The following is a 26,535-nucleotide window of genomic DNA, read 5'->3' as shown; positions in this document are numbered from 1 at the left end:
CTCTCCACCATGTGAATGCAGAGCAGCAGGTGACAGAATTTCCTCCTCTGTGCCAGGCCACTCATGGAGGTTGCTGTTTTCCCTCTCCCCGTGAGAAGCTGAGTGTGGTGGGAGGAGCTGGGAGGGCTCCCAGAGGCTGAGGGACAGGTGAGTCTGTAGAGAAACAGTCATCCAGAGAAAAGCCCAGTCAAAGCAGCCCCGTGGCCTTTGCATGAACCCGAAGATGAAAGGTCCAAAGTTGAGTGATGAGCTCGTCAAAACCTCGAGGCTGTGAGAGAAAAAGTGGTGAAAAAAGTGTGAGGTGCCTGCTTGAGATGCCACAGTGCTGGGGCACACAGGGTTCTGCCTGGGCTTGCTGGGGTTGTGATTTAAACTGGCAAGAAGCATGAAACATGCTTCATTCCTAGAGGCAGGTATCACATTTCCTGAAAACAATTATAAGTAAGCACATATCTGTGTCCCAGTTCTCTACTGGATGCTGGGGAGTGTGACTGGTTAGTCCTTGGGACTGTGAGTGAAAAGGCTGAGTGTGAAACTTGCTGTGAGAAAATGGGGGTGAAGGCAATGTCCTGACAAGCCCTCCTGGAGCTGGGTGTCTGTGGACACACTCTGGGCATGTCCCTGCTGGGTGTCACTTTCCATTCAAGGTGGGGAATTCTGGTTTTCCCCCGCTGCCAGTAAAGTGTGGGGATTGCAGAGCACCCGTGGGTGAATGTGGGCCTTGGAGGAAAATTTCTGCTCAATTTCTTCTTTCCCCATCCTGCAGCCTGCCCATGAGTGTTGCTATTCAGTAGAGATGGGTCAGTGTCAGGGTCTGTGATTTCAGCCAGGGCTGGTCACAAACCAGCTTTTTTGCCTCCACAAGCTGTTGCAAAAAAAAAAAAAAAAAAAAAAAGACCTGTTAAAGGCTTCAAGCTCTCAAAATTATCATAGTGTCCTAAGGTGAAGAATCAGCTATATCCAGACTTCACTGCCAGAATGAATAAGGGCTTTGCTGTGCTGTCCCAGTATTCCCCAGTCTCTTCTGGGTTCCATCTGCAGAGTTAATAAAATGGTGGCAAATCAAGTTGAGTTCTAGTGGAAAGGGCTCTTTAGGGCAGCAGTAAAATAGTGAGTAAGCAAGAACCCCTTGCTGCAGGGGCCAGTTTAATTGGTCTGGCTTGTTTTATGAGACAGGTTTTATGTCTAAACTCGCACATGGCCCAGGAGCAGCTCTGCAGCAGGGCATCATTCTCCTGCATGGATCCTCCGGGAACGCAGCCGGGTTAATTACACCTCACTGGAGGTGCAGAGCAGCTGGCATCAGTCATGGCTTGAGCCCAGGGGCTCAGCAAATGGGGCTGGGAGGTGGCACCAGAGCTAGGATGCCAGTGACGACTGTCCCCTGCAGCTGAGCCTGGCAGAGAGCTCGGGAGGCTCTGGTCAGTGCCTGCCCTGTGTCCACTGCCACAGCCCTGCCAGGTGATCTTATCCTCCCCCTGTGAGTGGAAGTGGGGGAGTTGAAGCTGTAAAAGCCCTGGGTGGATTGGAGCAGCATGGTGGTGCTCTGGGTCGCTCCTGGTCAGCATCTCCCTCGCAGCACTGGGGGCCTGGCTTTTCTCAGCACGCTGAGGCTGTGCAGGCACAGGCGAGAGAGGAAAACCTCCTGCTCTGGGGAAGGTAAAAGGGAGGCCAGTCCACTCCTGCTGTGACACAGCCACCCCCAGGGCCAGGCTGAGGGAGTGCTTACCCACCCACAGCCATCCTCAGAGCCCTGCAGATAAGGACTGGGAAAGCCCAGAGCTGTGCTGGGCGAGCAGGGGTGGCCTGCAGCAGAGTAAGTAATTATTCAAGTCAGGTTTTGGAGTCAGGGGACCAAAGCAGGGCAGGAAGCTGCCTTCACACTGTGTGCTACATCCAGCTCCATGTCCACAGAATCATGGAATGGTTTGGGTAGGAAGGGACCCTAAGGACCATCTAGTTCCAACCCCCCTGCCATGGGCAGGGACAGCTCGCACTAGAGCAGATTGCTCAGAGCCCCATCCAACCTGGCCTTGAACACTTGCAGGAATGGGGCATCCACAGCTTCTCTGGGCAGCTCAGTAGCTGTTAAAAAGGCAGGGTCTCAGAGCTCTGCTGGCTCTGAACACTGCGTCTAGCACCAGATAAATGAGGGGATGCAGTATCACCCCAATCCTCCCTGGCTTCTGGAAGCTGCTCCTGGCAGGGCACGAACAAGTGTGAGAGCTGTTGCTAAGCTCTCTGTGCTGGCTGCTCTGCAGAAAAGTGCTCGGGAGGACATCCTGCTCCCTCTCTGCCTTGTCCAGCTGCTGCTCTGCCTCTGACACAGTCAGGAGCACGGAACAGGCTGCTGCTGGTGCTTGTGGGGTTGTGTTTTTCCATCAGTGGGAACGCTGCCTTTGGAGACTCCTTTTCCAGAACCACTTAGGCTGTGCTAAATTTTGAATTGATGAGACAGGGGGGAGGAGAGCTTTGCCTATCAGTGCCTGGGGTGCAGGTATCAGCTGTGGGTTGCTGGGGTGCAGGTTTGGGCTGCCCAGGGTGTGGGTTTGGGGCTCCCGGGGTGCAGCAGCCCTGTGCAGGATCACAGGACCCGGCAGAGGGTGCTGTGTCTCCACCGCCTCTCCCGGCTCTGCTTCCAGCTCCAGCTGTTTGGCACTTGCCTCTGCCTCTGTGCATGATGTTTGTAAGAGTTTGGGCATGTCCATTTGGTTCCCATCTCCAGTGCCACCCCCAGCATCCAGGCCAGGTTCTTCTGTCACTGGGGACATTCTTAATTCACAGGAAATAGGAGAGAGTTTAATTGTTTTCTCCTCTCTCTCTTTTTTTTTTCTTTTTTTTTTTCCCATGCAGCTGAACAAAAGGTTCATCCTCAGTTTTCTCCATGCCCATGGGAAGCTGTTTACCAGGATTGGGTAAGTGTGCAGGATGTTTATTTTATTTTCCTACATTACAAGTCTTTTTGGAATTTAATATTGTTAGCAACTAAGCTGTGTTTGGAGCTGAGGGCACAGGGTGTGAATTCTTGCAGGCCTGGCCTCCTGGTTCTTATTCTCCTTACCCGCCCTCCAACCCACACTGGCTGGAGCTTGGGCTTGGGCTTTTCCTTTCCCCCACCTCAAAGCCCATTCCTGCTCATGCCCCAGGACCCTCTGGCAGAAGCTGAGCTCAGATGGTTCAAACACACAGGAGGGATTAGAGGCTGTTTTCTCTCTCCCATCACCTAACTGTGCCCCCTCCACTTGAATTTCTGGGTTTAACCCCCTCTCTTCCATTGCCCTCACCCAGTTCAAAGGTGGCTCCTGGGGGGTCTCCGTGGCTGTTGCCTATGAGGATCACAAAGCCATGGAGGCAGATCCATGTGCTGGCTGAAAGCTGCCATCCAAACATGGCAAAACAAGCCTTGCCCTTCATCTCCTCACTGCCATTTCAGTGAAAGCCCCATAGCTGAGAGCTGCCCTGGCTGTGGGAACTGGTTTGAACAGAGTGCCCTTGGCAGTGACTGTCAGAAATGGGTTTCAAGTAATTGAACAGCTCCCCTTGAAGCAAAGCAAGCCTGATCCCAGCCTGGGCTGAGATCCCAGCCCAGGGGACACCCTTGTGACCCCAAGGGCAGAGCTCAGCCTCGCAGCTGATGGGCTTCCCATGGAGCTGCCTCTGCTCCAGGTCCAGTCTGGCCCTCACTGTGTGGGAGCAGCTGCTGAGGAGAGACCCCATGTGGGTCTCTGGCAGTGGTGGTCTCTGCTCGAGCCTGCCAGGAGCTCGGAAGCGAGCAGAGTCTCCTGAGCTCTCTTGGCTCCTTCATTCTCCTCTGGAACTGCTGGCTGCAGGTCACAGGGCTGGGAGGGTGCAACCTTTTCCAGGCTGTGTGGGTGCAAAGTGACAACTTGTCCTTGCTGGGAACAGCTCAGATCCTGCCACACAGCAGCACCTCAGCACTTGCTGTCTCCAGTGCTTACAGGGGTGACCACACAGGAGGGGCACTTTGGACCCTTCACAAAAACCAGGGAAGCAGAGGCTGCTGATTTGCTGGAGATCCAAGAGTCTGAGGGTCACTGCTGATCTCTCCCTGATTCTCAAGGCGCTGATTATCCCCTCATGTGCCACCAGGCTGGCCTGCAGCGAGGAGGCACAGCTGGGTGTCCTGCCTGCAGGAAAAAAGGAGGAGAGCTGCCAGAGCCCAGGGAAGGTTTGGGAAGTGCAGGGTCTGTGCTGGAGGGCAGAGCATCCGGGGAGCTGCTGGTCCCCGGCGCTGTGGGGCCGCGCTCGCAGTCGAGCTCCGCTTGAACGGGTGCCAGCAGGGGATTAATGGGGATGTAGCAGAGATCAGTTGCACATTTGGCTCTTCAGGCTTTTGTGAAATTAAGATGCAGCGTTTCAGGCAGTTGCTTCCCAGGACAGTCATTTAGAAAACCCAAGTATGTTTAATGGTACAATATGCCCTGAAGTACTTAGAAGGGAACTAGAAAGTAATACCATGACACAGGAAGAGAAAATCGTCCAGCCCTGCTAAACAGCTTCCGTGCTTAAAATAGGTAAAAGGTGAGGAATAGCCAAGTCCTTTTTGGGCAGGATCTCTGGTGATTTATCTGGAAAAAATATGGAAAAGATGATGTTGTCCTAATTGGACTCTTGCTCCTAAAACCACAGGTAAGCAATTTATTAAAAGCTTCCGCTCGGCTCCTGACCTGCTGGTTCTGAGCTCAGTGGGGTTACTGCATGCTGTTCCAGATGTGCTGTGGTATCAAAGCACAGGTGGTGGAGCTAAGGAAGCCCTCACTCCTTCTTGTTGTTATTCCTTGGCAATAATCTTCATCTCCTCAGTAACAACCCATCCTGCAAAGAGCTCCTCCATCCCCAGAGTGCTGTCTGCCCTAGGAGGATGTTGCTGAATACACTGGATGTGGTCTGAGATTTCTCAAAATTAGGAAGTCTTTAGAAGCAATCAGTTTGCTCTAATTCTCTGGCTGTGCCCCAAATACAGGGAAGTTGCCTTTTGCAGGGAAAGCAGTGCATTTGTACTGTCAGAGCTGCTCCATTCTGCACAGCTACAAAGTACAAGGAGACTGTTCCAGCCCATGTTTTTGGGAAGGTAACAGAGACTTTGAACTGCTCCAGCAAACAATGCCCAGGGAGAGGGTACCCTGCTGGTAGGCAGACCCAAGTGATGAAAAGCACCCATGAAATATGACTAAAAAGAAAGCCATTTCTATCTTTAAAAATAAAACTGTCACTGTCCTGAAGTCTGTTGGGGAAGCCCAGCAGAATTGCCCATGTGGGTTACCAGAAGTGGCTCATTAATCCAGCCGGTGGTGATATCACAAGATCTAAATCTCCTGGGGGGAAGATAGAGGAAATTGCTGTGGAGGCCCCTGAGGTTGCCTGCCCCAGCTTCAGATGCCTCATCCTCTGTGGGTTTTGGCTCCCTCACTCCCATGTGGGCACTTGGTAATGTAACTTATAACTGGTGTGGGCACTTTTTGGAAGATATTCAGTCTGCTGGGTTAGGTTGTGGCTTTTTCTAGTGTAGGAACAACAATCAATACAGCAAACTCTGCAAAAGAGCCAGTGGGACAGGAGGACCTCCCCCCTCAGTAGTTCCCAAGGTTTTGGGCAGCTTCTTGGTTGTAAAATTGTCTTCATGTGATACCAGGTGAGGACTGTTGTGGGCAACCACACCTCAGTCATCTTTGGGGTTTGACCGTGCTCTTTGTAAAAATTTCTGGGAGGTTGCTGAGGATCCAACAGCTTTGATAAGTGACCTCAGCTAATTTCCTCAGCGATGAAGAGCAGGATAAAGGTGTCAGATTTCCGTGGGCGCTTGTGAGGGGTGTTGAAAGCTCACCCCATCCCCAGGCGTGGCCCCGCAGCCGCGGGCTGCCGTGTCCTGACGCGCGACAGCGGCTGTGGGGACCCGCTCCAGCTTTGACACTGTCAGCAGCTCCGCCAGTCTGAGAGTCCCTGTCCTGTGGGGCTCGAAGTGATGAAGTTTAGGGGCTCAATCACAGTGCTGGAGAGTGTGTAGCCTGGGGGAGACAGGGCTCGGTGCCATGTTGCAGCGAGGAGTTCTGGAGGAAGCACGCTCTGGCTGGCGTTCAATGCACTGGAATTGCCACATCCGCAATGTGGCACCAGTGTGTGCATTTTGCTGCAGCCTTGGGAGTCCCATGGGCTGCTCCTGGTCCAAGTGAGCTGCTGGCCCCTTGGCACCTCTCCCAGATTGGTAGAAGTCAGTAGAAAAAAATGGTTGGTCAGAAATGACTCATAAAGGCCGTGTTTTCCTGCCAAAAGAATGCTGCCTGTCGATCACAGAGCAATCCCTCACTGCCCTCTCGAAGGAAGCAGCCTGCACCTTCATTCCCCACAGCTCCTGGCTGGGAGACAGCACCCCAGGGATTCCCCCTTCCCCACGAGATGTGACACGGGCTGAGCCATGCCCACCTCCACAGCCTGCTCTCCACAGCCTCTCTCTCTGTCTGCAGGATGGAGACTTTCCCTGCCGTGGCCGAGGAGGTCCTGAGGGAGTTCCAGGTGCTGCTGCAGCACAGCCCTCCTCCCATCGGAAGCACCCGCATGCTGCAGCTCGTGGCCATCAACATGTTTGCAGTGTACAACTCCCAGCCCAAAGGTACCACGTGCTGCTGGAGGGGAAACTGGATGGAAACTGGATGAAACATTCCCCACGTGGAGAAGGGCGGGGGACACACCAGATGGGGAGGTGGGAGTGGTGGTTGGATGCCTGTGGGTGTCAACACAAAGGGACCTTGGCTGGGCCTTTGGAGCTGGCTGAGGTGTCTGAGGAGTGAGGAGGCATCGCATCCCCCTGGAGCCTGAGTCATCAGCACACAAGGAAAATGCTGCTTTATGGCTCTGCCTTCCCAGCGTTGGAGCTGGGCCCTGCTCAGTGTCTGTGCTGGCACCAGGAGCGCTGGGGCAGTCTCAGAGGCCTCAGCTGTTGGCTGTGGCTGCCTGTGTCCATGCAGGTAGGTGGGGATGTGATGCCACTCTCTGAAACACCAGGTTGGAGCCTGTGCCCCGTGGTAATTCAGAGAACAGCACAGATCTAGTGTTAATTAGTCTCCTCCTCTCACTTCCTCCATCCACCCAGCAGCCTGGATGGTCTCTACCATTGACAAGTTTAATGTGCTGGGCAACAGAGGTGCCACCAAACCAGAACCTCTTCACTGAGTTTAAAATGATGCTTCCAGGGATTGTACTTTTCCCTGTGTCCCCTCCAACACACGCTCAGCAGCAGGTACCCAGCTCTGCCTGAGCTGTGAGTTTGGGAGCAGGGATGGGGCTGCTCTCCCTGGGTGGGAGGAAACAGCATTTCACATCCTGATGCCTTGGGATTTAGATCCCAGATATGAAGGCCTCCAGCTGATGGATTTCAGCTAAGGCCAGCGTGTGGATGATGAGGCTGAGCCCCAGAGGGCTGCTGCTGGAAGATCCCTCCCTCGTGAGCCAGTTGGCCACTGCTCAGGCTGGTGGTCAGTGGCCAAGGTCAGCTGTTGGAGCAAACCAGCACCAGCTGGAGGGCTGAGAAGTGGCTCCTATGGCTGCCTTGCAGGCACCCTCCTCTCCTGGGGGGAGCTGTCAGTCCCACTGGTGAGGCAGCCATGCCCTCCTGCCTGCCAGATGCCAGCCAGTGATGGTGTGTTTATCTTTGAGCTGCAAAGTACTTCGTGATTATAAGCAAATGCCTCTGCGTGACAGTAATTATTGTATTCATAATATTAATAATACCCCTGGTAGGTGAATTAATAGTGGTGTCTGTGCCACAGACAGGGGTGGGTGGGAAGCAGAGGATGAGATTTGTCTGGGATGGATGGCAAGCCCCTGTGGCAGAGCTGGAAGCAATCCCAGCTCTCAAACCGCTGGGCTGAGCTCGTCCCTCCACAGCCGAGTTGTGGATGTGTGTGAGTGACGGAGGGAGTGCTTTTTATCTCATGAAAAATAAGTATTCTCAGAGTTTTCTGCCTCCTGTGTGGGTAGCTGCCAGCTGCTCCCAGCTTTTGGATCTCTGGAGAAAGCAAACCTGTTCCTGCCGGGGCCCGCAGGCTGCGTGCGGAGCAGGTGGCAGCTCCTGGAATGCCTGCAGGTCGGATGGCACCACGGCTGCCATCTGATGCCAAGGGCCCTTCAGGGATTTCCCTGAGGGCTCTTTGCTCTGGTGACCCTGAAATATCGCTGAGAGTGGTGTTGGCAAAGCAAACCCTGCTGTCAGCACAAACGCCCTGGTGGTCTCGGAGCGCTCGTACGCCGAGTGCTGGCACAGCACAGGTCGGGCTCGCTGCCGACGCTGCCATCCTGGGAAGAGCTGGGTGCAGATGGAAATCAAAAGCAGAACAGCAAAGGGTCTGGAGTTTTGAAGGAAGGCAGGAATGTTGGAAGGATTTCGGAGTCCCCTGCGTGGAGCGAGGGCGCTGGCTCGCTCCCCAGGCTGCTGTGGGCAGAGGCCTGGGGGAGCGCGGCAGGAACGCTGTCGGGAAGGTGCTGTCGGGTTTCCATTTCCCAGCACATGAGTCACCTCCCTGTGCTGCAGCAGCAGGGGCAGCAGGGAGCCCGGGGGCCGAGCCGCCCCTGTGGGCCTGTGGGAGGCTGGCAGGACGCAGGGAGCAGCAGTCCCACCCTGCCTGCATCCCAAATTGCCAGGAAGCGTTGCTGGGGAGCCGGCTGCAGTCAGAGCTTGGCTGTGTCCACTCCGCAGAGCTTGGATGTAACTTTGCAGTTGGACCAAACAGCCTCTGGAGATCTCCTCCTACTGAAATCCTCCTGCAAATCTGGGAGCAGAGCGTGTCTGTGTCCTTCCCATCTCACGGGCCTGACACTCAGTGTGCAGTAGCAGGAGGAGATCCGTGGGTTTGGGGCTGGGAGGGAGGTCTGAGCCTCTCTCCCCTGCTGTCCAGGGGTGTTCTCTTCAGGGATAGCTGCTCCCTCCCTTCCAGGCTGTGTATTTCCAGGTCTCTGGAGCCCCAGCTACTCCTGAGAAACTTGCAAATGTGCTTGTTGCTCCATGTCTGGTGTGTAACAAATCCCTGGTGCCGAGATCCAGTGGTGCTGGAGGTCACAGTGAGATGTCACTGGCATAACAGTCACAATGTGGGGAATTCTGTGAAATTCTTAACCCCTAAATAAGAACTTTTAAGTAAAGAGTCAGGTATTAAGAAAAAGGGAACTTAAAATTAAATGCTGTGTTAAGCACCTGTCCTCCCTCTTCCTCAGGTTTGCACCAAACACAATCCTGCCCCATCTCAGCCTCGGTTTCTCCCATTTTTGGATTATGCTTGGTCTGTCCCAGACCTTCAGTAAGGCAATGGGCAGCACAGGAGGGTGGGGCTCATGCATGATAGTTCGTATCTGCTGCTCTTTGCTTTTTTACTCCTATTCTTTTGCTGTGCTGTGGGTTGGCCCTGACACTCAGGAGTGCCCCTGCCCTGGCACGTGTCCCCTATGGGATTTGTGACATGTCTTCTGTGTCTCTTCTCCCAGCCACTGCCACTTTTTCATAAACCAACCAACACCAACCGCAAGGTCACCGTGTGCTCTTCTGACAGGGTGACTTTTTTTGTGCTGTGTTTAAACTGGTTTCAAAACCAGCCAGCTGTGAGCAGCACGTGGCATTTCACATCCTCCTCCCACGCAGCTCACTGCTGTGGTTACCTGAACCCTGCAGTGGGTGCCAGGGCTCAGGTGAGCACAGACAGGGCCCTGTGGCCTGTGCCCAGTGCAGCTGAGCTGTGCTTGTCCCCAGGGACAGCACCAGGCACGCTGGAGCTGGTCTCAGCTGCCTGTGCAGCCGGGCAGCACTGGGAAGATCCTGGGAGATGAATTGGATCTGTTGTTTTCTCTGACAGAGGAAGCCAAAGAATTCCCACATGAAGTGCATCCCCTGCTGTTCAGCATCAAACAGTGTGTTCCTGCTTTGTCCAGGGAGGCATGCAGCCAGTGAGGGTCCCACTGACCCGACTGCCTCCTGTCAGGAGCACTTCAGGTGTGAAAAAGCTTCTTGCAGACCTCAAACCCATGGGACAAGGAGCGCCCACCTAGGGGAAGGAGGCAGAGAGAGGTGGTCACTCTACATGGCAGAGACTTGCAGTTGCTGGTGCTTCCCAGGATGGGACATTGGTGACCAGCCAGTGTTTTGGGCCATCCTGGGCTCTGCCTGGGGCAGGGCCCTAGTGGGGTGGCCCGTTTTAACAGTTTGGTAGCCATCTGCACAACCAACTCACAGAGAAGTTTGGATCCCTTTATCCCGACCACAAACACTCCAAGAATTTTAATTTTTTTTTAATTCTGTAATTTGGAGAAATAAAACTCTGGTTTCTGAAAAGACTAATTGAAGCCGTGCTTGCGGCAGGGGCATCTCGGTGAGTGGAGAGAGAGAGGAACCCCCTCCCAGCCCATCTGTGCCCAATTTACTCCAATCTGGCCTCTCTGAGGCTTTTTTCTCTCTCTCTCTCTTTAATAATTTGTTTTATAATTCCTGGAATCAAACCCATCTCAGACACACTGTTTTATTTTACTGTATTATTGGATTATACTTCCTATAAATCACTGGATGTTATTCATAGGCCACCACCAGAATAACTTCCCCTCTCCCCCCAAACCCCCCCGACGGCCCCGCATTCCAAACAAGCACACACCAGGGTGGGGGTGCAGCAGCACGGGGCACCCTAGAGACACTTCCCGGAAATCCCAGCAAATTTGTCTGGCTGTGGGTGTGAAGCATCAGGCTGCAGCACCTGGATGCCTTCTGGCACTCTGGGCCGGTCGAGTTGTGCAGTGTGGAGGTTGTTAGGAGGTCGGGCTTAGGTGGAAGTGGAGAGGGGAGGGGGCTGCCATATGTGCATCCTCAGCACATGTAGGGAATGAAGTTGCATCCCCCAGGGCCGAGCAGAGTCAGGGCACAGAGGAACAAGGAGGGTCTGGCCAAAGTGTGTTGCTTTAGCTGAGGATTGGGAAAGTGGAAAGTGACAGTTTGGGCAGGGTGAGCCGTGCACAGGGCATTTGCTCTGCCAAGGAGGAAAACCTACTAGCTGTGCCCTGGCAGAGGGACTGTGCTCATCTGGGTTTGAGGAGGGCTCAATGTGGCAGGGGCAGGCTGAGCTTTGCTCTGCACACCCTGAGTCTGTCTTCTTGAGTGGGACAGGGTTGGGTTCTCTGTGCAAGGTGGTGTCAGCTGGGACACCCTGAAGGCTCGTGCAGAAAGGGAGGTTTCACAGCAGCAGCTTCCGAGCGCTGTCTGTGGCTTTTGCCTCACTGGTGTCCTGAGACCTGGGCCTGAGCAGGTTGGTGCTGCAGGGGTTGGAGAGACTCTGCCTGGCTCAGAGAGGGCTGCTGCCACACAGCTGTGACTGCAGCCTGTGCAAGGTTTGCTAAGGCACGTGGCCCTGCTTGCTCCTTGAACACTGACACCAGCTTGAGATACGGATCTTGCCCAAATCTTGATACACAAAAGGGAAGATCTGTAGGTCAGTGCAAATCCCCTGCAGCTCTTAAGCAGGTCCTGGACTTTCTGTTTTCATTGGGGAGGTCAGAGCCCTGAGATGAGGCTGTGCTGTGGTTATCAGCAGCCAGCTCTGCTGCCATTCCACCCTCCTCACAGCCGTGTGCCGGACATGGCAGGTCTCGCTTTGCTGACCACACCTGCTCAGGCTTGTAGCCTAAACCCTTAAAATATCCCTAGAGATGATGCAGAGGCTGGTGGTGTCTGCCTCAGCTCTGACCATTGCCACGAGCTCGTTTGTGCCGCTCGGACCCAGCTCTGCTCAAAGAGCTGGCTGCAGCATCAGAGAGGCTCAGAGGAAGCACCTTCTGATCACCTGCGGCAGCCTCATCTCCACCTCTTCTCGTGCTGCTCTAACCACATCTTGCATGTTGGAGCTGACAAAAGGTGGGGGCAATCAACTGCAAGAGAGTCCAGTGCATTTGCCCAAGTTTAAAAATAAAGCAGTGGGTAACTGCCTTGGTTTGGTGGAGTTTTAAAATTAGGCACAAAAGAAAGCTTAATGAACCTTTGGCTATAGATAGCAGCAGAAGCAACTTGATGTTTCCCTACCTGGGGAGCAGAACTGAGTCCTTTTCTCTGAATTCCCCTCTTTGTGTGGTAAATACACACTTCAGCTGTGAGCTGTGACACCTTTGGGCTAAACAGCCAGGAGGGTGATGAAGATGTCACATTGCAGGGCTGTGCCGGGGGGACGCTGAGCATCTGCAGCCCTGTGCTCCGGTGAGAGCAGAGCCTGAGGTCCCTCCACCTGCCTGGGGGGCTCAGTTCACAGTGCAAAGCCCACTTGATGCAGGGAGGCTGGAGTGGAGCAGTTTGACATCTGGCTTTCTCTGGGTGCTGGGGCTTTGGTTGATGTACAGCAGTTGTGGACTGAGGTGTGTGCACTGAGATCTCCAGCTGCACCTGGAGTTGCTGTGTGACTTTCCCTCTGAGACTGGGCAGTGCTGTCTTTAGTGAGGTGGTGTTAAGACATAACACTTCCCAAGGCCTTAAGTTTGGAGGAACTGGATGTTTAATTTATCCTTCCCCTCCTTTCACATTGCTGCTTGTATTTGCTTTGCATTTGAGTGGTATTTAGAAGAGGAAACTCAGAGGAGGGCTGGATAATTCTGGTGTCCATCCTCCCCCTTGCTGCCTGCCTTGCACTGAGGCTCCTGAGCGAGCTGGCTCTTTGATGCCACTGCCTTTGCAAAGGGCTTTTACACTGAATTTAGTGTTATTTAGTGATATCTGCTACTCCCTGTGTCCAGACACAACCCATACCCTGACATGTGTGAGTAGGAGGAAGTGCTGAAGTGGTGCAGGGAGTGCTACCTGCAGTGCTCATCTCAGGAGCCGCACAACTTCCTGTGCTGAGCCTCCTAAGGGACACATATGTGTCCAGAGATGGCAGCTGACCCTCCAGGGTTTCTCCCCTGAGCCACTGGGAGTGTTGGAGGTTGGCACAGTTGCTGGGAACTGTCAACGCCTTTCCCTTCAGGGAAGGAAGCTGTCTCGGACTTGAGACACATCAGTAAAGTTCAGGTGAAATAATTCTGGCCCAGACGTGTCTTCAGAGTCTTGCTCTCGGGCTCTTGAGGCTGGTGGCAGCAATGTTTAGACCAAAGTCTTCCTTTGCTTATTCCCCTCTGTTTCCTGTTTAAAAGGCAGATTGTCACATATTTGGGGATTTATTTACCGTAATTGGAGTTATTTTCCTGGCTGCTGGCTTCTGCCCTCTGATGCAAGACTCCTTAGTGAAACGTGTGTCCAGAAAGCCATGTGACTTTTTTTTCCCCTTGCCACAAGTGCCAGCAGGAGATGCAATAATCAACGCGCTGCAGGGAATTTCCACTGGCAGTTCAGGTTTCTGAAATCTAGACCTTGGCTTGGGAGGCAAAAGATTGAGCAGGGCTTTGTGGCAGGGAAGGGAAAGGTTTCCAGCAAAATTGAGAGTTTGCTGGTGTGTCAGACTCTCCACTCCTGCCCTCCAGCTCAAGTGCAGCAAAGTCCACATCAAGTGGTGTTAGATGAGCTTGCTGGGGGCTTCTGCCTGGTCTGCCTGTCACACAAGCACATCCTTACATCTGCCCTTGAAGCTGTTCCACGAGGTGATAGCAGGATCTCATTTCAGGGCAACAAATCGAGGGGAAATGATTTGTAAACACAAAGCCTGAGTCTGCTTTAGAGCCAAGCTTCAGCAGCCCAAGCAGCAAATCAGGACAATCAGTGACAGGTGAGGTGAGGTTGGAGAGGCTTTGCTGTGGTTCCAAGGCATGGCCAGCTCTGCAAACACTGAGTCCAGCCACTATTTGGATGAAGAAGCAGCACTGCTGTGTAAAATGAAAGGCAGGAAATGGAGCAGTGGCACACTGTGTCCGTCTGTCCTGCTGTGGAACAAGAAAGGAGGTGCTCAGGCAGGTCCCAGGTCTCTGCATCTCCCCAGCTTTGGAGGTGGAGAAAGAGGGGTGCCAGGCAGTCAGAGTGAGGTGCACCAGGTGCAGCAGCTTTGGTGAAGCTTTAGATGTTTGCAGCGTGACAGGAAGTCCTTTTGCTTTTGAAGAGATATTTCTGATTCTTTAATGTGCCTTGCACCTTTGATTTCCTCATGCTTTTAAGTAGCACCAAGTCAATTACTGTATTTCTGTTTAATTCTCTGAGAGAACACTGTATAATTAGGCTAATTATGCTGCTTTGTGAAGTTGTAAAACTCCTGATTGAGCTTGAGGGGCTGTTTTATAACCTTCCAGGTGTAGGCAGGGAGGGCTGCCCGCCCCGTGCCCTGTGCAGGTTTGGGTGCAGCCTGCCAGCTCAGTGAGGGTAGTTCCTTCCCAGGGGCTGCCCCACAGGCTCATCCCCTGCCAGCTCCATCCTGCCTTCCTCTTTTTACAGGCTGCAGTCCCTCTGGGAATGCTGTGCCCAGTGCTAGGGGAGCTTGTTGGGATCTCTTCTTGCCTTAATGTTGAGATCAAGAATGGCAGCACAGCCAAGGCTGTGTTTCTGCTCTTGTGTATGTCTGAGGAGGTGACCCCATGCAGGTTTAGGTGTGGAGATCTTTTATTTTCCCACATTAGGCTGTGTGTGCCCTGCAGTGGGTTCTTGACAGCACAGAGCTGGCTCTGCCTGTGCTAAGTGACAGTCAGGAGGAAGGTGTGACCTTCAGGTGTCACTCTGGCTGTGTGATGCTCACTCCAGCTTCTCTGACCAGGACAGTTTAACCCCGGCTGAGTGACAGCCCTGAAGGCACATGGCCCATCTCTAATGGAAGGGTCATTTTTAATGCTGGTCTGTGTGGCTGATGATGGCCATGGTGGCCTTAAGGCTGGCTGTTAGGTGACACACAGAGAGCACGAGTGATTTGTCTGCCCCTGGGTCTCTCAAGTCCCACCCAGAGAAGCAGCCAGGAGCACATCACTGTGGAATGGGAAGAATATACCCCACGGGGATGGGTTTGGCTGTAGAGTTTCTCCATTCCCCCTTCTCCCATCCCTCCTGGGATCATCTGGCCCCCTGACCCTGGCTCAGTGAACTCCTGGTGCTTCTCTGCCAGCCCCGGCAGCGGAGCTGGGGCGTCTTGCGAAAGCAGCGCCTGCTCCCCGGCTAATGGCACGGGGATGGAGAAGGAGGCTCCGGCTGCCAAAGGCGGGTTGGGAACAGCATAAACCCTTCAGCCCGAGGAGCCAAGGGCTGACAACCCTCGTGCCTGGTGCTGGGAGCCGAGCTCGTCCCGCCCGCCCGGGGGGCCCCAAGCGCGCTCGGGGCCGCAGCGGAGAGCGGCCAAAGGCGGCCACATGGGCGCGGGTGGCTCGGCAAGCAGCGCAGAGGAAGTGATGCTCCCGGGCCCATCTGCACGGGGAGCGGGAGACGCGCCCCAGCTGGTGCGAGGCCCTGGCAGCCCCGGGAGCTGCCGTCTGTTGGGCTTTACTGCTGTCTACGTTGAAACACGGCTTGGGAAGGATGGGAGGGGGGTCGGTGGCACGGTGCCAGTCCTGGTTCTCCTGGCCTTCTCGTTGCTCTCTCCTCCTCCTCCTCCCCGCTCCCTCCAATGCTTTAAAGTCACATTTCCAGGCCAGACATAGAATTAATCTCTGGGCACTTCACATTGCTGGCAGCGCAAAGCAGGATGTGGGATCTTTTTTTCTCTCTCTCTGCGTCTTGGCTGACTTTTTTACCTCTCGAAGAATTTGGAAGGGCCGTGAGATTCCCCCCACCCCCCCTCGCCTCAGTGCTGTGCAGTTTTTCAGCACGCTGATCACCCTGCTGTGGCTTCACCCTAATAGATTTCATATGCTGACACAGTTGACATCAGTACCAAACTATTTTACATGTGATCTGGTGTATTTCCTGAGGAAATCTGCAAGATATTTATTAAGAACTAATAAAATAAACCTCTCCATGAGCTTTTAGGTAGTTTTCAATTTTTCATGTCTCTCTCGTTTCCTCTTATCAATGAGTTTCTATTTTCTCCCTCCTCTCTGACCATTGCACAAGGAAACAAAAATAAATGTTTTAAACCGTTCCTGAATGGACACTGGGAATATTTCTGTAGTGATGTATTAGCAAAGTCGTATTTTTAGGGCTGTATTGTCAAGACTAAAAATATCCCGCTGCAGTGCATCCTTTTTATAGGGCTTTGTGTGTGTGTGTGTGTGTGTGTGCGCTGAGCGTTGTAGAAGTTTGCACCAACGTGCAAAGGTCTTTGTACTATTGCAGCGTTGCCTCCCCGTCACAGCTGGACTCCATTAGGCCTTGGAAATTAGTGTAATCCCGGTTAAGAAAGGGAAAAAAAAAAATTAATCAATCTTGCAGAGCCGCGTTTCCCCAGCTGAGCCGGGATACCTGCGTGGCAGCCGCGCTCCAGAGGGCTCCAGCAGCTGGTGGTTTTGCCACGGCTTTCCTGCCTCGGAGGGTGTTCCCTGACGGAGAACAGCGGCTCTGCTCTCCCTGCTTCCCCCGGAGCAGCGGGGTTCAGGCAGGATGGGCTGCGGGCTGCAGTCACCCGGTGGGTTCTGCTCATTTGTCACACCCGGGAACCCCTTGGGGCTGCGCTGTGCTGGCGGGCAGCAGCGTGTGTGTGTGTGTGTGTGTGTGTGTAGCAGGGAGCAGGCTGGATGCTTCGCGTTCTCAGAGGGATTTTCTGCCTTCCTGCTATTTGTGTCTCCTTCAATTAGCTGCGATTGGAACAGAGAGAACCAAAGGTGCGCGCTGGGCTGAGGAGCCGCCTCCCCTGTGCGCTGCTTGCGGGGGGACCCCTGTGCCGCGCTGGGAGGCGGCTCAGCCTCTCCGTCACGTGTGATGGATGCAGCCCTTTCCAAACACGATTTCCCCTCCGGCTCGCGTCCGCGGATGCCAGCGTGGAGCTGCGGCCGTCACTCCTGTCCCCCTCAGCAGCAGCCCTGCGTCACAGGTGGTGGGTGCAGCGGCTGACGGGGGCTGACGGCCGGGCCAGCGCCGTGCGCATGGCACACGCGCCGCGCTCCCCCTCCATCCCCTCCGTTTACACTCGCGGGCTCCTCGCCGTAGCTTTCCTGTCTGCTGCCGTCTGGAGAGCCACAGCCTCTCTGCTTCCTGTAGAGCAGTTCAGTGAAAGCAGTAATTAGGGCCCGTAAAAATTTATTTTATTAGCGAGAAGTGTTGGTGGGTAATTGGCCATAATTTGAACCCAGCCAGATTGGAGATTAATAAAAAAAATCATATACATATATATATATAAATATAGTAAAAAAAAAAAAATCAGAGAGATCTTTTTACCAGAAACACCAGGGCTGTGAGCTGGAAACCCTTCCCGAGGCGGGTGGGACGGGACGGGATGGCGGCTGTGGAGAGGGCGGCCGGCAGCGAGCGCCTGTGCTGTACCCGTCCTTGAGGGTGTTTGACACTGGCATGGGAAGAAAGGAAACCTTGTTTTCCAAGAACTCTGCTCTTTCTCAGCTTGATAAGCATTTAAAATAAAAGCTGCACAATTGGAATTGGCAGAGCATCCTCATTCTTTTGTCTGTCTGTTTATTTTTTTCCCCTCATCCCTCGACATGTGTGCTACAGCCCGGGGTTACTACACCCCGTGGAACCACAGGCCTGGAGCTCTGCAGGCGCTCGCTGAGCTCTGCCCACCCCCGGCCTGGCTCTTTGAAGCCTGGCAGAGCAACAGAGATCCAGCCCCGACCCTGGCAGCCTCCTGATGGCCAGGGCACTGAAGTCTTTGACAAAACGTGCGTTCTCAGCCCCTTTTGGCTTCCCCCTCCGCTCGCAGGGCAGCAAACCCAGGGCTGCGCCTGGAGCCGGAGCGGTGGTTTGGAATCAGGCTGTGACTGCACTATATGGACCCGATGGCTTTGGTATTTATAGGCTTGGTTGGAGCAGCTTGAGCGTGGCCAAGGGAGCGGGAGCGGCTTGAGGGCCGACGCTCATCCCGACAGAGGGTGATTGGAGAACTCCCCGCTCCGGGAGGACGGAAGAGCCAAGCCCCTCTGCACACATGTCACGCGCGGTTACTGCCGGCTGAATCACACCAGGGAGTTACTTCAGGCTACTAGCCCTGCTTGTTGCTTTGGTGTAAGTTACTCGGGGCGTTGCTTCAGGTCCGTAGTGCTTGTTTTTCGCTTGGCAGCCTCGGGGCTGGGACCTGGTGTAACCGTTTCCCAAGGAATATTTTTGGTTTGAAAACTGAAGGTCAGCAGTTCGCGAGGGCTGCGCTCGCAGCCAACTCTGTGGTTCGCCTTGTGCCACCGGGCCAGCAGCACTTGAAATCCTGATCAATTGATCTGCAACAATATGAAACCACGAAGGGTGACTGCCAGTTAAAACTCCCCGTCTCGCCCCATTTTCCCCACCCAAAGTGTCTTTCTGCCCATATCCCCTTTCTTGCTGCCTGTCTCCCTCCCTCCCTTTCGGCTGTGTATTGGAGTTTTTGTCTATCTTTTTCCATCTCTCTGTCTCTTTTCATAACAGTTTTTAATAATGTTTTAGTTAGTTCCAGCCTTTTCCCTCAATGGATCCCATTGGAAAATACATTTGAAAGGAAACAGTTATACACTTCCCTTCCTTTGAAACTCTGTTGGCACCTTTTCCAGTGCAGTAAACCATACAACATGGATTTTCAAAGTTTCCAAACACAGACATGCTGGCGTTAAATTTATGAAAAAATATTTTATTCGGCTGTATAGTAACTATGAGTCTCCGAGCTGCTGGTCACAGTGAAATCGAAGCTCTCTTTGGAACTGCAACAGGTTTTCAAATCTCTGCAGGAAACGGCGCTGGAGCCTGCAGCTCCCTCGTGTCCTCCTGCCAGGAGACACAGCAGCAAACAAAAGGGGTGCTGGGGCACCCCATGGCCAGCCCACCAACCCCCAGCACAGCCTTTCCCTCTGTATGGCCAACAGGAGCTGCAGGGAATATCACAGTTGTGCCAATCCCATCTCAAATCATGGGGGAAAAGAGGAATTTGGCATAAAAGTGTGATGTGTTTGAATGTGGAGGGTTCAGGCTCTTTAGTTGCTGAGTGCTCCATCGCCTGTGTGAGCCCGCACGTGTGCTGGGAGCCGAGGCTCCGGCTCCATGTGAGTTGTTGGAGCACTGAGATCGTATTTTCTAACAGCGGGGCTCGGATGTTGAACTTCCTGGAATGGTTTCTCTGCGTGCTTTGGGTTTGTGCCTGTGGTCACGGCCTTTCCCGCAGGGAATCGCTCGCTCGACACCTGAGAACCTCCCTTTGCATGGCACCACTCGCTGCTGAACTTCTTCCAAATTTCCACAGACCACAGTCCCCATCCATCCCCAGAGCTCTGGAGGGTGAATCTGGCTGTATCTTCACGAGGAGCATTTTTGGGGGTTGTTTTCAAACAGAGCAAGCCTCAAAGGCTGTGCTCAGTGGCACTTCAGGTGTGGTGTAAGGCACACAAAGCCTCCTGTGATAGACAAGGTGATGACAAAGAGCTCCCAGCTCAATTTTCCTGTTGTTCTTTTGCTTGTAAAATTTCTTTCTGTTCTCATGGGAGTTTTCCAGGGAAGCCACTAATTAAGTGTTATTGTCGTGCTTGGTGCCACTTGAAGTGTAGGAAAATCTACGAGATTCAGGTCTAAATAATTGGATGGTGTAAACTCACTGATGTGTGCTCAAATCTTGGGTCTGGGTGCCTTTTTTCATGGTACTGATGGGGAACTGAGCTTAAGCTGGATACCAGATTTTCTAGTCCCTTGTCTGCCCTCCTTGAGATGCAAGAGATGGAGCTCTCCTAAAAGCATAATCCTTCAGGAGCTGCCTTTGATCAAAGCAGAGTTGCCCAGTGTCTGCAAATTCCATCCCCTCTGTGTCACCATCCAGCCAACAAGTGAGGGACACAAAAATAGCTGAGCACATGCATTGGGAGGAATTAAGGGGACTTCTGGGTCGCCCTGAAAGTTCAGGACCAAGGCGAGGAATGGAATCAAATTCTCCATCTTAATCCCCCAAACCATGACCTGGTCCTGCAGCCCTGAGGCTCATTGAACACGTGCACATTTCAGCACATCAGAACACTCTGCAGGAGGGTCTCTGCTGCCTGTTAATTTTCTGTGTTGACTGAAAATGGTACCTTGAGGGGAGGAAAAGTGACGTGTCGTTAGGACGGCTTTATGGTGAGTAAGTGCGATGGAGTTGACTTGAAGCTGCATAGATGCCTCCAAGTCTGGTGTTCTGAGATTTTTCTGCATGTGTAGTTTCCATAGTTTTCAGAAAAGCGAGCTCCCCCGTGGAACCAGGCTGAGCTCATCTGGGATCCTTGGCTGGCACGTGAATCTGGATGCACCACACAAGGCTCTGCCACGGCAGGAATGCTGCGTGTGTGGGGCTGGGATCCTCTGGGAGAGCAGCCACTGATGGTGCCAGCAGAGCAGTGAGGGGGCTGGAGAAGGGGCTGCTGTGCTGTGCCTCTCTTGTGCTGCTTCAGCCCCCTTTCCCACCTGCTTTTCCCTCTCCAGTGCCTCTCCTGGCTTGGTTTATTCTTCTGTCCAAGCAGGTGAACCAGCTGCTGCTTTTGGAGTGGCATGAGAGGGCTGTCTGATAGTGAGCACCCCGATTTCCATAGGCCCCCACCTTGGCAAAGCACGATGGAGATGGCAGAAGGCACACCCAGACCCCTCTGCTGTCCCCTGCCAAACTTCTGGTTCCTGCTCCAAGTGTGAAGGTGCTAGGGATTTTGCTGAAATGGTCAAAAGAATTTTTAACTTGAGAAGAACAATATATTTTCCCTAACCTCATTCTGGCAAATGGCTGAACCTTTGTAGTTGAAATTTTCCCAATAAATTTAGCTCGAAGAAAGCTTCTGGCATGAAGGATTGCATCCTAAATGGTTAAAGTTTGGCAAAGTTCTTAGGAACTGAAACCAAGGTCTTATAATGGAAATTGTTAAGTAAGCATCGCTGCAGGCAGAGTGGCTGGGCTGTGCCCCTCTTGGTGGGGTGTCCTGGGGCTGGGGGTGCCACTGCCATCACCCAGGGAGGCTGGAGGGACCAAGCAGGGCTGGAGTGGGAGGTGAGGAGGCAGTTCAGGCTTGCAAGTGTTTGATGAAGACCCTGGGGTTTCCTGCTTCCCAAGAGCTAGGAGGGGGGCACGGATTTCACTTCATGTTTTGGCATTTGCTTTGCAAACACTGGGCCCTCAGGAAGCCCTAGGAGGACGAGCAGCAAAGGAGGGAATGTGCTGAAAAGGAAACTCCACACTTTGCTGTTCCTGCCCCATCAAAGGCTCCTTTCTCTGAATGCTCCTGTCTGCAGGCACTTGCTCTCATGAGCTTTAACTGCAGGCTCAGAGTGCTCACCCAGGTTCATATCCAAGGATGCCAGTTCCAGGCTGTCTGCTCACATTTTGCTGCCAAGGACATGCTCACCCCCAGGAAGAGCTTGGGGGGTGCAAAATGCTGCCTGTTATTTGCTGCTGTTATTTGTCCTTATTTGTAAACTCCCCTCAGGGCTGGAGGAAATCTCTTGGGAAGCCCTGTTCACACCTCCTCCCTGTTGTAAATAACATCTGACACAGTTATGGCTGGGCACACACAGCTCCTGGGGGGCTGCTGGTAGCTCTTGCCTTGCTGCTGTGTAATCCAGCCGAGCTCCCCAGCTCCTCACTGGCTCTTTGGGTGAGGTTCATAGCTCTGGCATCTTCAAAAACAGCTGACAGATCTGTGCAGACAGAGGATAGGCCATCAGGGGTTTTCTTTTTCCATTCTGCATCACTGCAGTGCCCCTAAAACCCTTTTCCATTTCTATCATCCATGATTTTTCTTCTTTCATTCCCTGTTTCATCTGAACGCATCCTGCTTGTGCATTTTATGGCAAATATTCCCTCCACAGGAAGAGACAGCTGGTGCCAGGCTGGTCTGGAGCTATAGATATGCTGATGAGCTGGCATGCCAGCTTGAAGGGACACACTTCCTTATGAGCCAGCCAGGAGTTACATACATTTAGATTTGCCAGCCTTTTGGCTGCCAGACGGGTCAAGCTCACGTTGCTGTCAGTTGCTGGCAGCAGAACCTGTGGCTCTGGGGATCTGCTGTGACACTGCTGGCACTTTGCTGTGCCTTTGTCACAAGTGCCAGCGTCAGCTCCCTCACTCAGAGTGGCTCCAGTGAGGGCAGTGCTGAGAAATGAGAGTTCCTCTGGCAATTCTCCAGGTTTGCCAGCCTGGGTGAGCCTGGAGGTGCCTCTGCTCCAGCTGTGATGGTCGGGGACTGGCGTGTCTCAGCGCAAATGTGACTGGTGACAACTGGGATGGATGTGCCTCCCCAGGCAGGGGGAGTGTTTCTGACTCTGCAGGGGCTGTTCCACATCCCAAACTGACTGCCACAGCCTCGTTGGGGTCAGGGGGGCAGAGCAGGATCCTGCCCTTGCTGGCTGGGTCAGGCACCCCAAGCGTGTAGGGAGAGCTCCAAAGTGCTGCTCAGTGCAAGTGGAAATGGCTTCAATCTGTGTTTTGACTGATGGGTCTTTTCAGGAAATTTCTGAGAATAACATTTCTAAAAATGGCTGCTTCTTTCCACTGATATTTCCTGGAAAAGGCTGTAGTTAATTTTAAACCACTATCCTTTTCCCTTTTCAAGTGGAAATGGCTTTGTGCTTGTCCTCAAGGCTAATGTCACTCTTTCTGACCTAGCCTGAGCTGTGTGCAGGGGAGGGACATTGTGCCATTGCCTCTTCCTGCAGGTCCTGTTGGTCTCTCAGAGCTTCAGAAATTGGGGTGTTGGGGACACTCTGTGCACGTGTCTGCTTTCCCTGTGGAAATTAATAACTTCTTATTAAGTTAGCATTATTAATAGTCACTTCACAATGATGTGTTTTGTCGTTGACTCCTGGCCAGCCCCGAGTGCACAAGAAAGCTGTCCCTAAAGTCATTCCCTAAAGCTTTGTTCATCAGGGTCAGGAAGGATATACTGAGCTGGTTATCGCACCCCAGGTGCAAGGATCCAGCCCTGCCTGGGCTGAGGGACAATCAGAGCCAGAGACAAGCTGCTGGATCAGCCAAAGGGAGCTGGCAGCACAGAGCTGTCTGGGGCAGGCAGCCCCTTCGTGTTGGGCAGAGCATGGCTTCCCCTGTGGCTCCTGGGCAGCCTCTCTGCTTCGGGTGGGAATATGTCATTAATTTTTATACCTTCCCCTGTAAACCATCGACCCTTTTTATGATGTCATGAGGGATTCCTTAATTTTGCAGCTGCTTCCTGGTTACGTCAGAGAAGAGCCTCCCGTCCTAGAGCCCAGCGCTGCAGTCCAGGACGGCTGGAAACAAATGAAGTGTTGAATATCTAATGGCTTCCACAGGGAGAGCTGCTCCATCCTCCCCAGGCCCCCGGCATTCCTCACCTCCTAGGCCTCCCTCCTTCCTTCCCTCGGACAAGTCAGGCTTGCAGAGGGAGCTGCAGGCTCCTGGGCGGCCCCAGCTGCTCTGGGAACACGTGCAGCGAGTTCCCCTTGCTGCTGCTGTGACCGAGACCCTCTCAGAGCCTTCCTGCCTCTCCACAGGGGGACACCAGTGCAGGGAGGTGGTTTGGGGGCATCCAGGTTATTACTAAAATCCTGAGGTTGCTTTGGGAGGGGTCCAGCCCTGTGTGCTGCAGGTGGTGATGCTCAGCTGGGCCACAGTGCTGGAGGGGCTGGAGCTGCCATCCTGTTTGCTCAGAGTGTGGGAGCTTCCTTCCAGGAAAGCTGCCCATCATTCCCAGGGTATCAGGCAGGGCTGAGCAGTGCCTGCAGGTTCCCAGGCTCTCTCGGGGGCAGATGAGTGCGTGTGTGACTCGCCAGTTCCCAGAGCCGGGAGTGCCAGTGACTCACAGCTCTCCCTCGAGGGGGTGTTGGGGAAATGCCCCACAGCTGTGAGCACCCCGCTCACTTTTGCTGCTTTTTATTCCCGTGGTTGTGTGCGGTCTCCACCAGCCCGGGCTGGCAGCAGGGCTCTCCTCAAAGCTCTCCTCACCCATTTCCTGCAGACAGCCCCAGCCCGGGGGGCTGCCCTGTAGCCGTGCCAGGGCTGTGTCTGGCGGGAGGGAGTGACTCACCATGGGGAAAGCTGTGTCTGAGAGCGAGGGAGCAGAGGAATTGCCTTCAGGTGGTGTCAGCTCCGAGGTGACCCCAGCTCGGGTCTCTTCCCCTCAGGGCAGCAGCCAGCTGGTGAATCAGTTGTCTGTGCCTCCAGAGCTGATGTGCTGACACATCAGGCGGGTGCCTTCGCCCCCAGCCCTGTGCTCACCAAGCTCCTGCAGCTCCTGTGTCCCCTGGCCAGCCCCTTATGTCATCCCTGGGACTGTGGCCATGGAACTGTTCGTTCTTTTGAGTGCCTTCCCATACAGTCCTTCACCCTGTCACCAGGAAAGGTGGCTTCAGCTGTTGTTCCCTGGGAGCAAAGCACATCCCTGCTGCTCTGCCAGCACTGGGATCACCTGCTGCCAGCACTGCTCTGGGCTTCCAGCCTGGAGCCACAGCTCAGGTGAGGACAGAGAGGCCAGCATGGAGGCTGTCCCACTGGAGCCCTCCTGACCCTTGGCTGAGGCTGTCTGGTTGCTTCAATCAAAAGAATCTGGTGTCCTTTGAGATTTGTTGGCTGGGATTGTTTTAACTGTGGAAGGTTCAGCATTCCTTGTGTTTAGTTAGCTGGGATGGGTGGATGGAGGAACATGTCCTCTGCTTGCTTGTAAGCTTGAAGGCTCCTGTGGCTCCTTTCCACCCAAACTGGGGGCACACTCAGAGCAGAACAGCTGGGGGCCCTCACTCCCAGCCCCTGCCCCATCCCCGTGAGCAGCCCACGTGTCCTGTGCTGGCTGTGCCCCGATTGTCCCTCGCAGGATTTCCTTCAGCACATGGCACTGGAGCAGCCACCAGAAGCTTCCTCCAGCAAATCCCTCTCCTCGTGGGCGGCTGCCCCTTGCTCTTTTCCCATTCCCATTTCCTGTGGTTGGTCGTGCTGCCCTAATAAAGCTTTGGCACTGCTGTTTTGCACACCCTAGTGGGAGAGGGGATGTGTTTATCACTTTTCCTGGAGATTATCTGTTTAAGCACTCTCTGACAGTTACAATAACAAGGGCAGCGCGTTGTGTTTCCCAGCAAAGGGACACTCTCTGCTGAAAGATGTATAGCACTAATTAGAAATACATAACATCCGGCCACATGGCAGCCTTCTCCCGGCCGCTCCATTTCCTGAGCTCAGACGACTTTGACGACAGTTGGTTTATGTTTTCCATGAATATAACATTCTCAGAGAAACGCTAATTTCTCCCCGCTACAAAAGTCCCCTTTTCTCTCTGCCTCTCAGCCTCTCCCCCGTGGAACAGGTAGATTTATGGCTGCAGGAGTGCTGGGTCGGGCTCTGCTGCAGGCTGGGTGGGAGCAGAGCCCAAAAAACCCGGGAGGATCCAGGTAGGAGCTTGCAGAGGGCGCTGCAGCTGCTGATCCACCCAGCTCCCTGCAATCCCTGCAGGAAACTGCCTCCTGCTAGGAAAACAGCGCTCTCTGTGCAGCCCAGACCTCAGCTGGGAAAAAAAAAACCCTTTCCTACATGCAAAGAAACAGGAGGACTCCTCTTCTTGATCTTCAGAAAAACCACTCATCGCTGGTTCCCAGTTGCTTTTGCTCTGTTCTTGCAGTCTGATGCTCATCAGCTCCCATTTTTTCCATCCCATCCCTCTCCCTCTCTCACCCTTGGGCTCTGCTTCAGAGCCTGGGTCCAATCTCCAGCTCAGGCACTCATACAAGGACATTTTTACAGGAGTCCCCACCTGCTGGATGGGAGCAGGGCAGTTGCTCTGCTGCCTGTAACACAGGTGAAGGGAGGTAGGAAGATGGAGCTTGCTCAGGAGGGTGAAATCTTAGCAGGTTTTAACTGTTGAAAGGAATTCCTATTGAGTATGGAAAAACTGCTGTCTTTCACATGTTTATAGCTTGGCTAAGTGTGGACAGATTTCTAGTAGGACAGGAAAACTCTCTGTTAAAAAGGTTATTCTGCAGCAAAATCTCAGATCCTTGTTCCAGGATTTACAGTTGCTAGATTAGCTGAAGGAAAAGGTTGTAAGTGGTTTTTTACAAACAGGGGTAGGCCACTATCTTGTTTCCTAGCCTCATTCTCACAAGTGGCTGAGCTGCTTTGGCTGAAGATTTCCAGGAGAATTCAGGCTGACACAGGCACCTAGCATGGAAACTTCAGCAGAGTCTGGGCCAGCTAGAAAAAGGGGCTGACAAGTGGCAAGTGTCAGGCAGGGTGCTCAGAACTGCTGCAGCTTGTGACCTGCTGCCAGTCTGACCTTCACAGGGGTCTGCAGGGCTCTCATTTATTTTTCTGGTGCAGACAGACAGATCTTTGAGGAAAATTCAGCCTTTGAATAGTGGGCTAGTGCAAATCAGTTATTTCAGTGTTTGGTGACTGCTTTAAAATGCTCTGCCTGCTCCTTCCTAGCCCCATGCAGTGTTCCACAGACTGGATTTTTGCTGATTTTGATGTGGGGCTACAAGTGGTCAAGAAACAGCTCCAGCCTAAGGAAACTCCCCAGAGGAGGCTTTTTAGGCCAGCTCAGCTGGCTGCAGCGTGCCTC

The 26,535-nt window shown here is 53.5% G+C and overlaps 1 protein-coding gene across 1 annotated transcript in view; it reads left to right on the top strand.

Annotated features, from left to right (window-relative positions):
* SMG6 (SMG6 nonsense mediated mRNA decay factor) overlaps positions 1-26,535 on the top strand; it is a 108,178-nt gene that overhangs the window by 22,825 nt on the left and 58,818 nt on the right. Inside the window, 2 exon segments of the mRNA XM_030962928.1 lie at positions 2,854-2,915; positions 6,483-6,628. Coding sequence (XP_030818788.1) covers positions 2,854-2,915; positions 6,483-6,628 — 208 coding nt within the window.

The sequence above is a fragment of the Camarhynchus parvulus genome, chromosome 19 (assembly GCF_901933205.1).
Source record: "Camarhynchus parvulus chromosome 19, STF_HiC, whole genome shotgun sequence".
In the NCBI taxonomy this organism is placed as follows: Eukaryota; Metazoa; Chordata; class Aves; order Passeriformes; family Thraupidae; genus Camarhynchus; species Camarhynchus parvulus.
The sequence above is the reverse complement of the archived record's forward strand: the minus strand, read 5'-3'. Positions and strand labels throughout refer to the sequence as shown.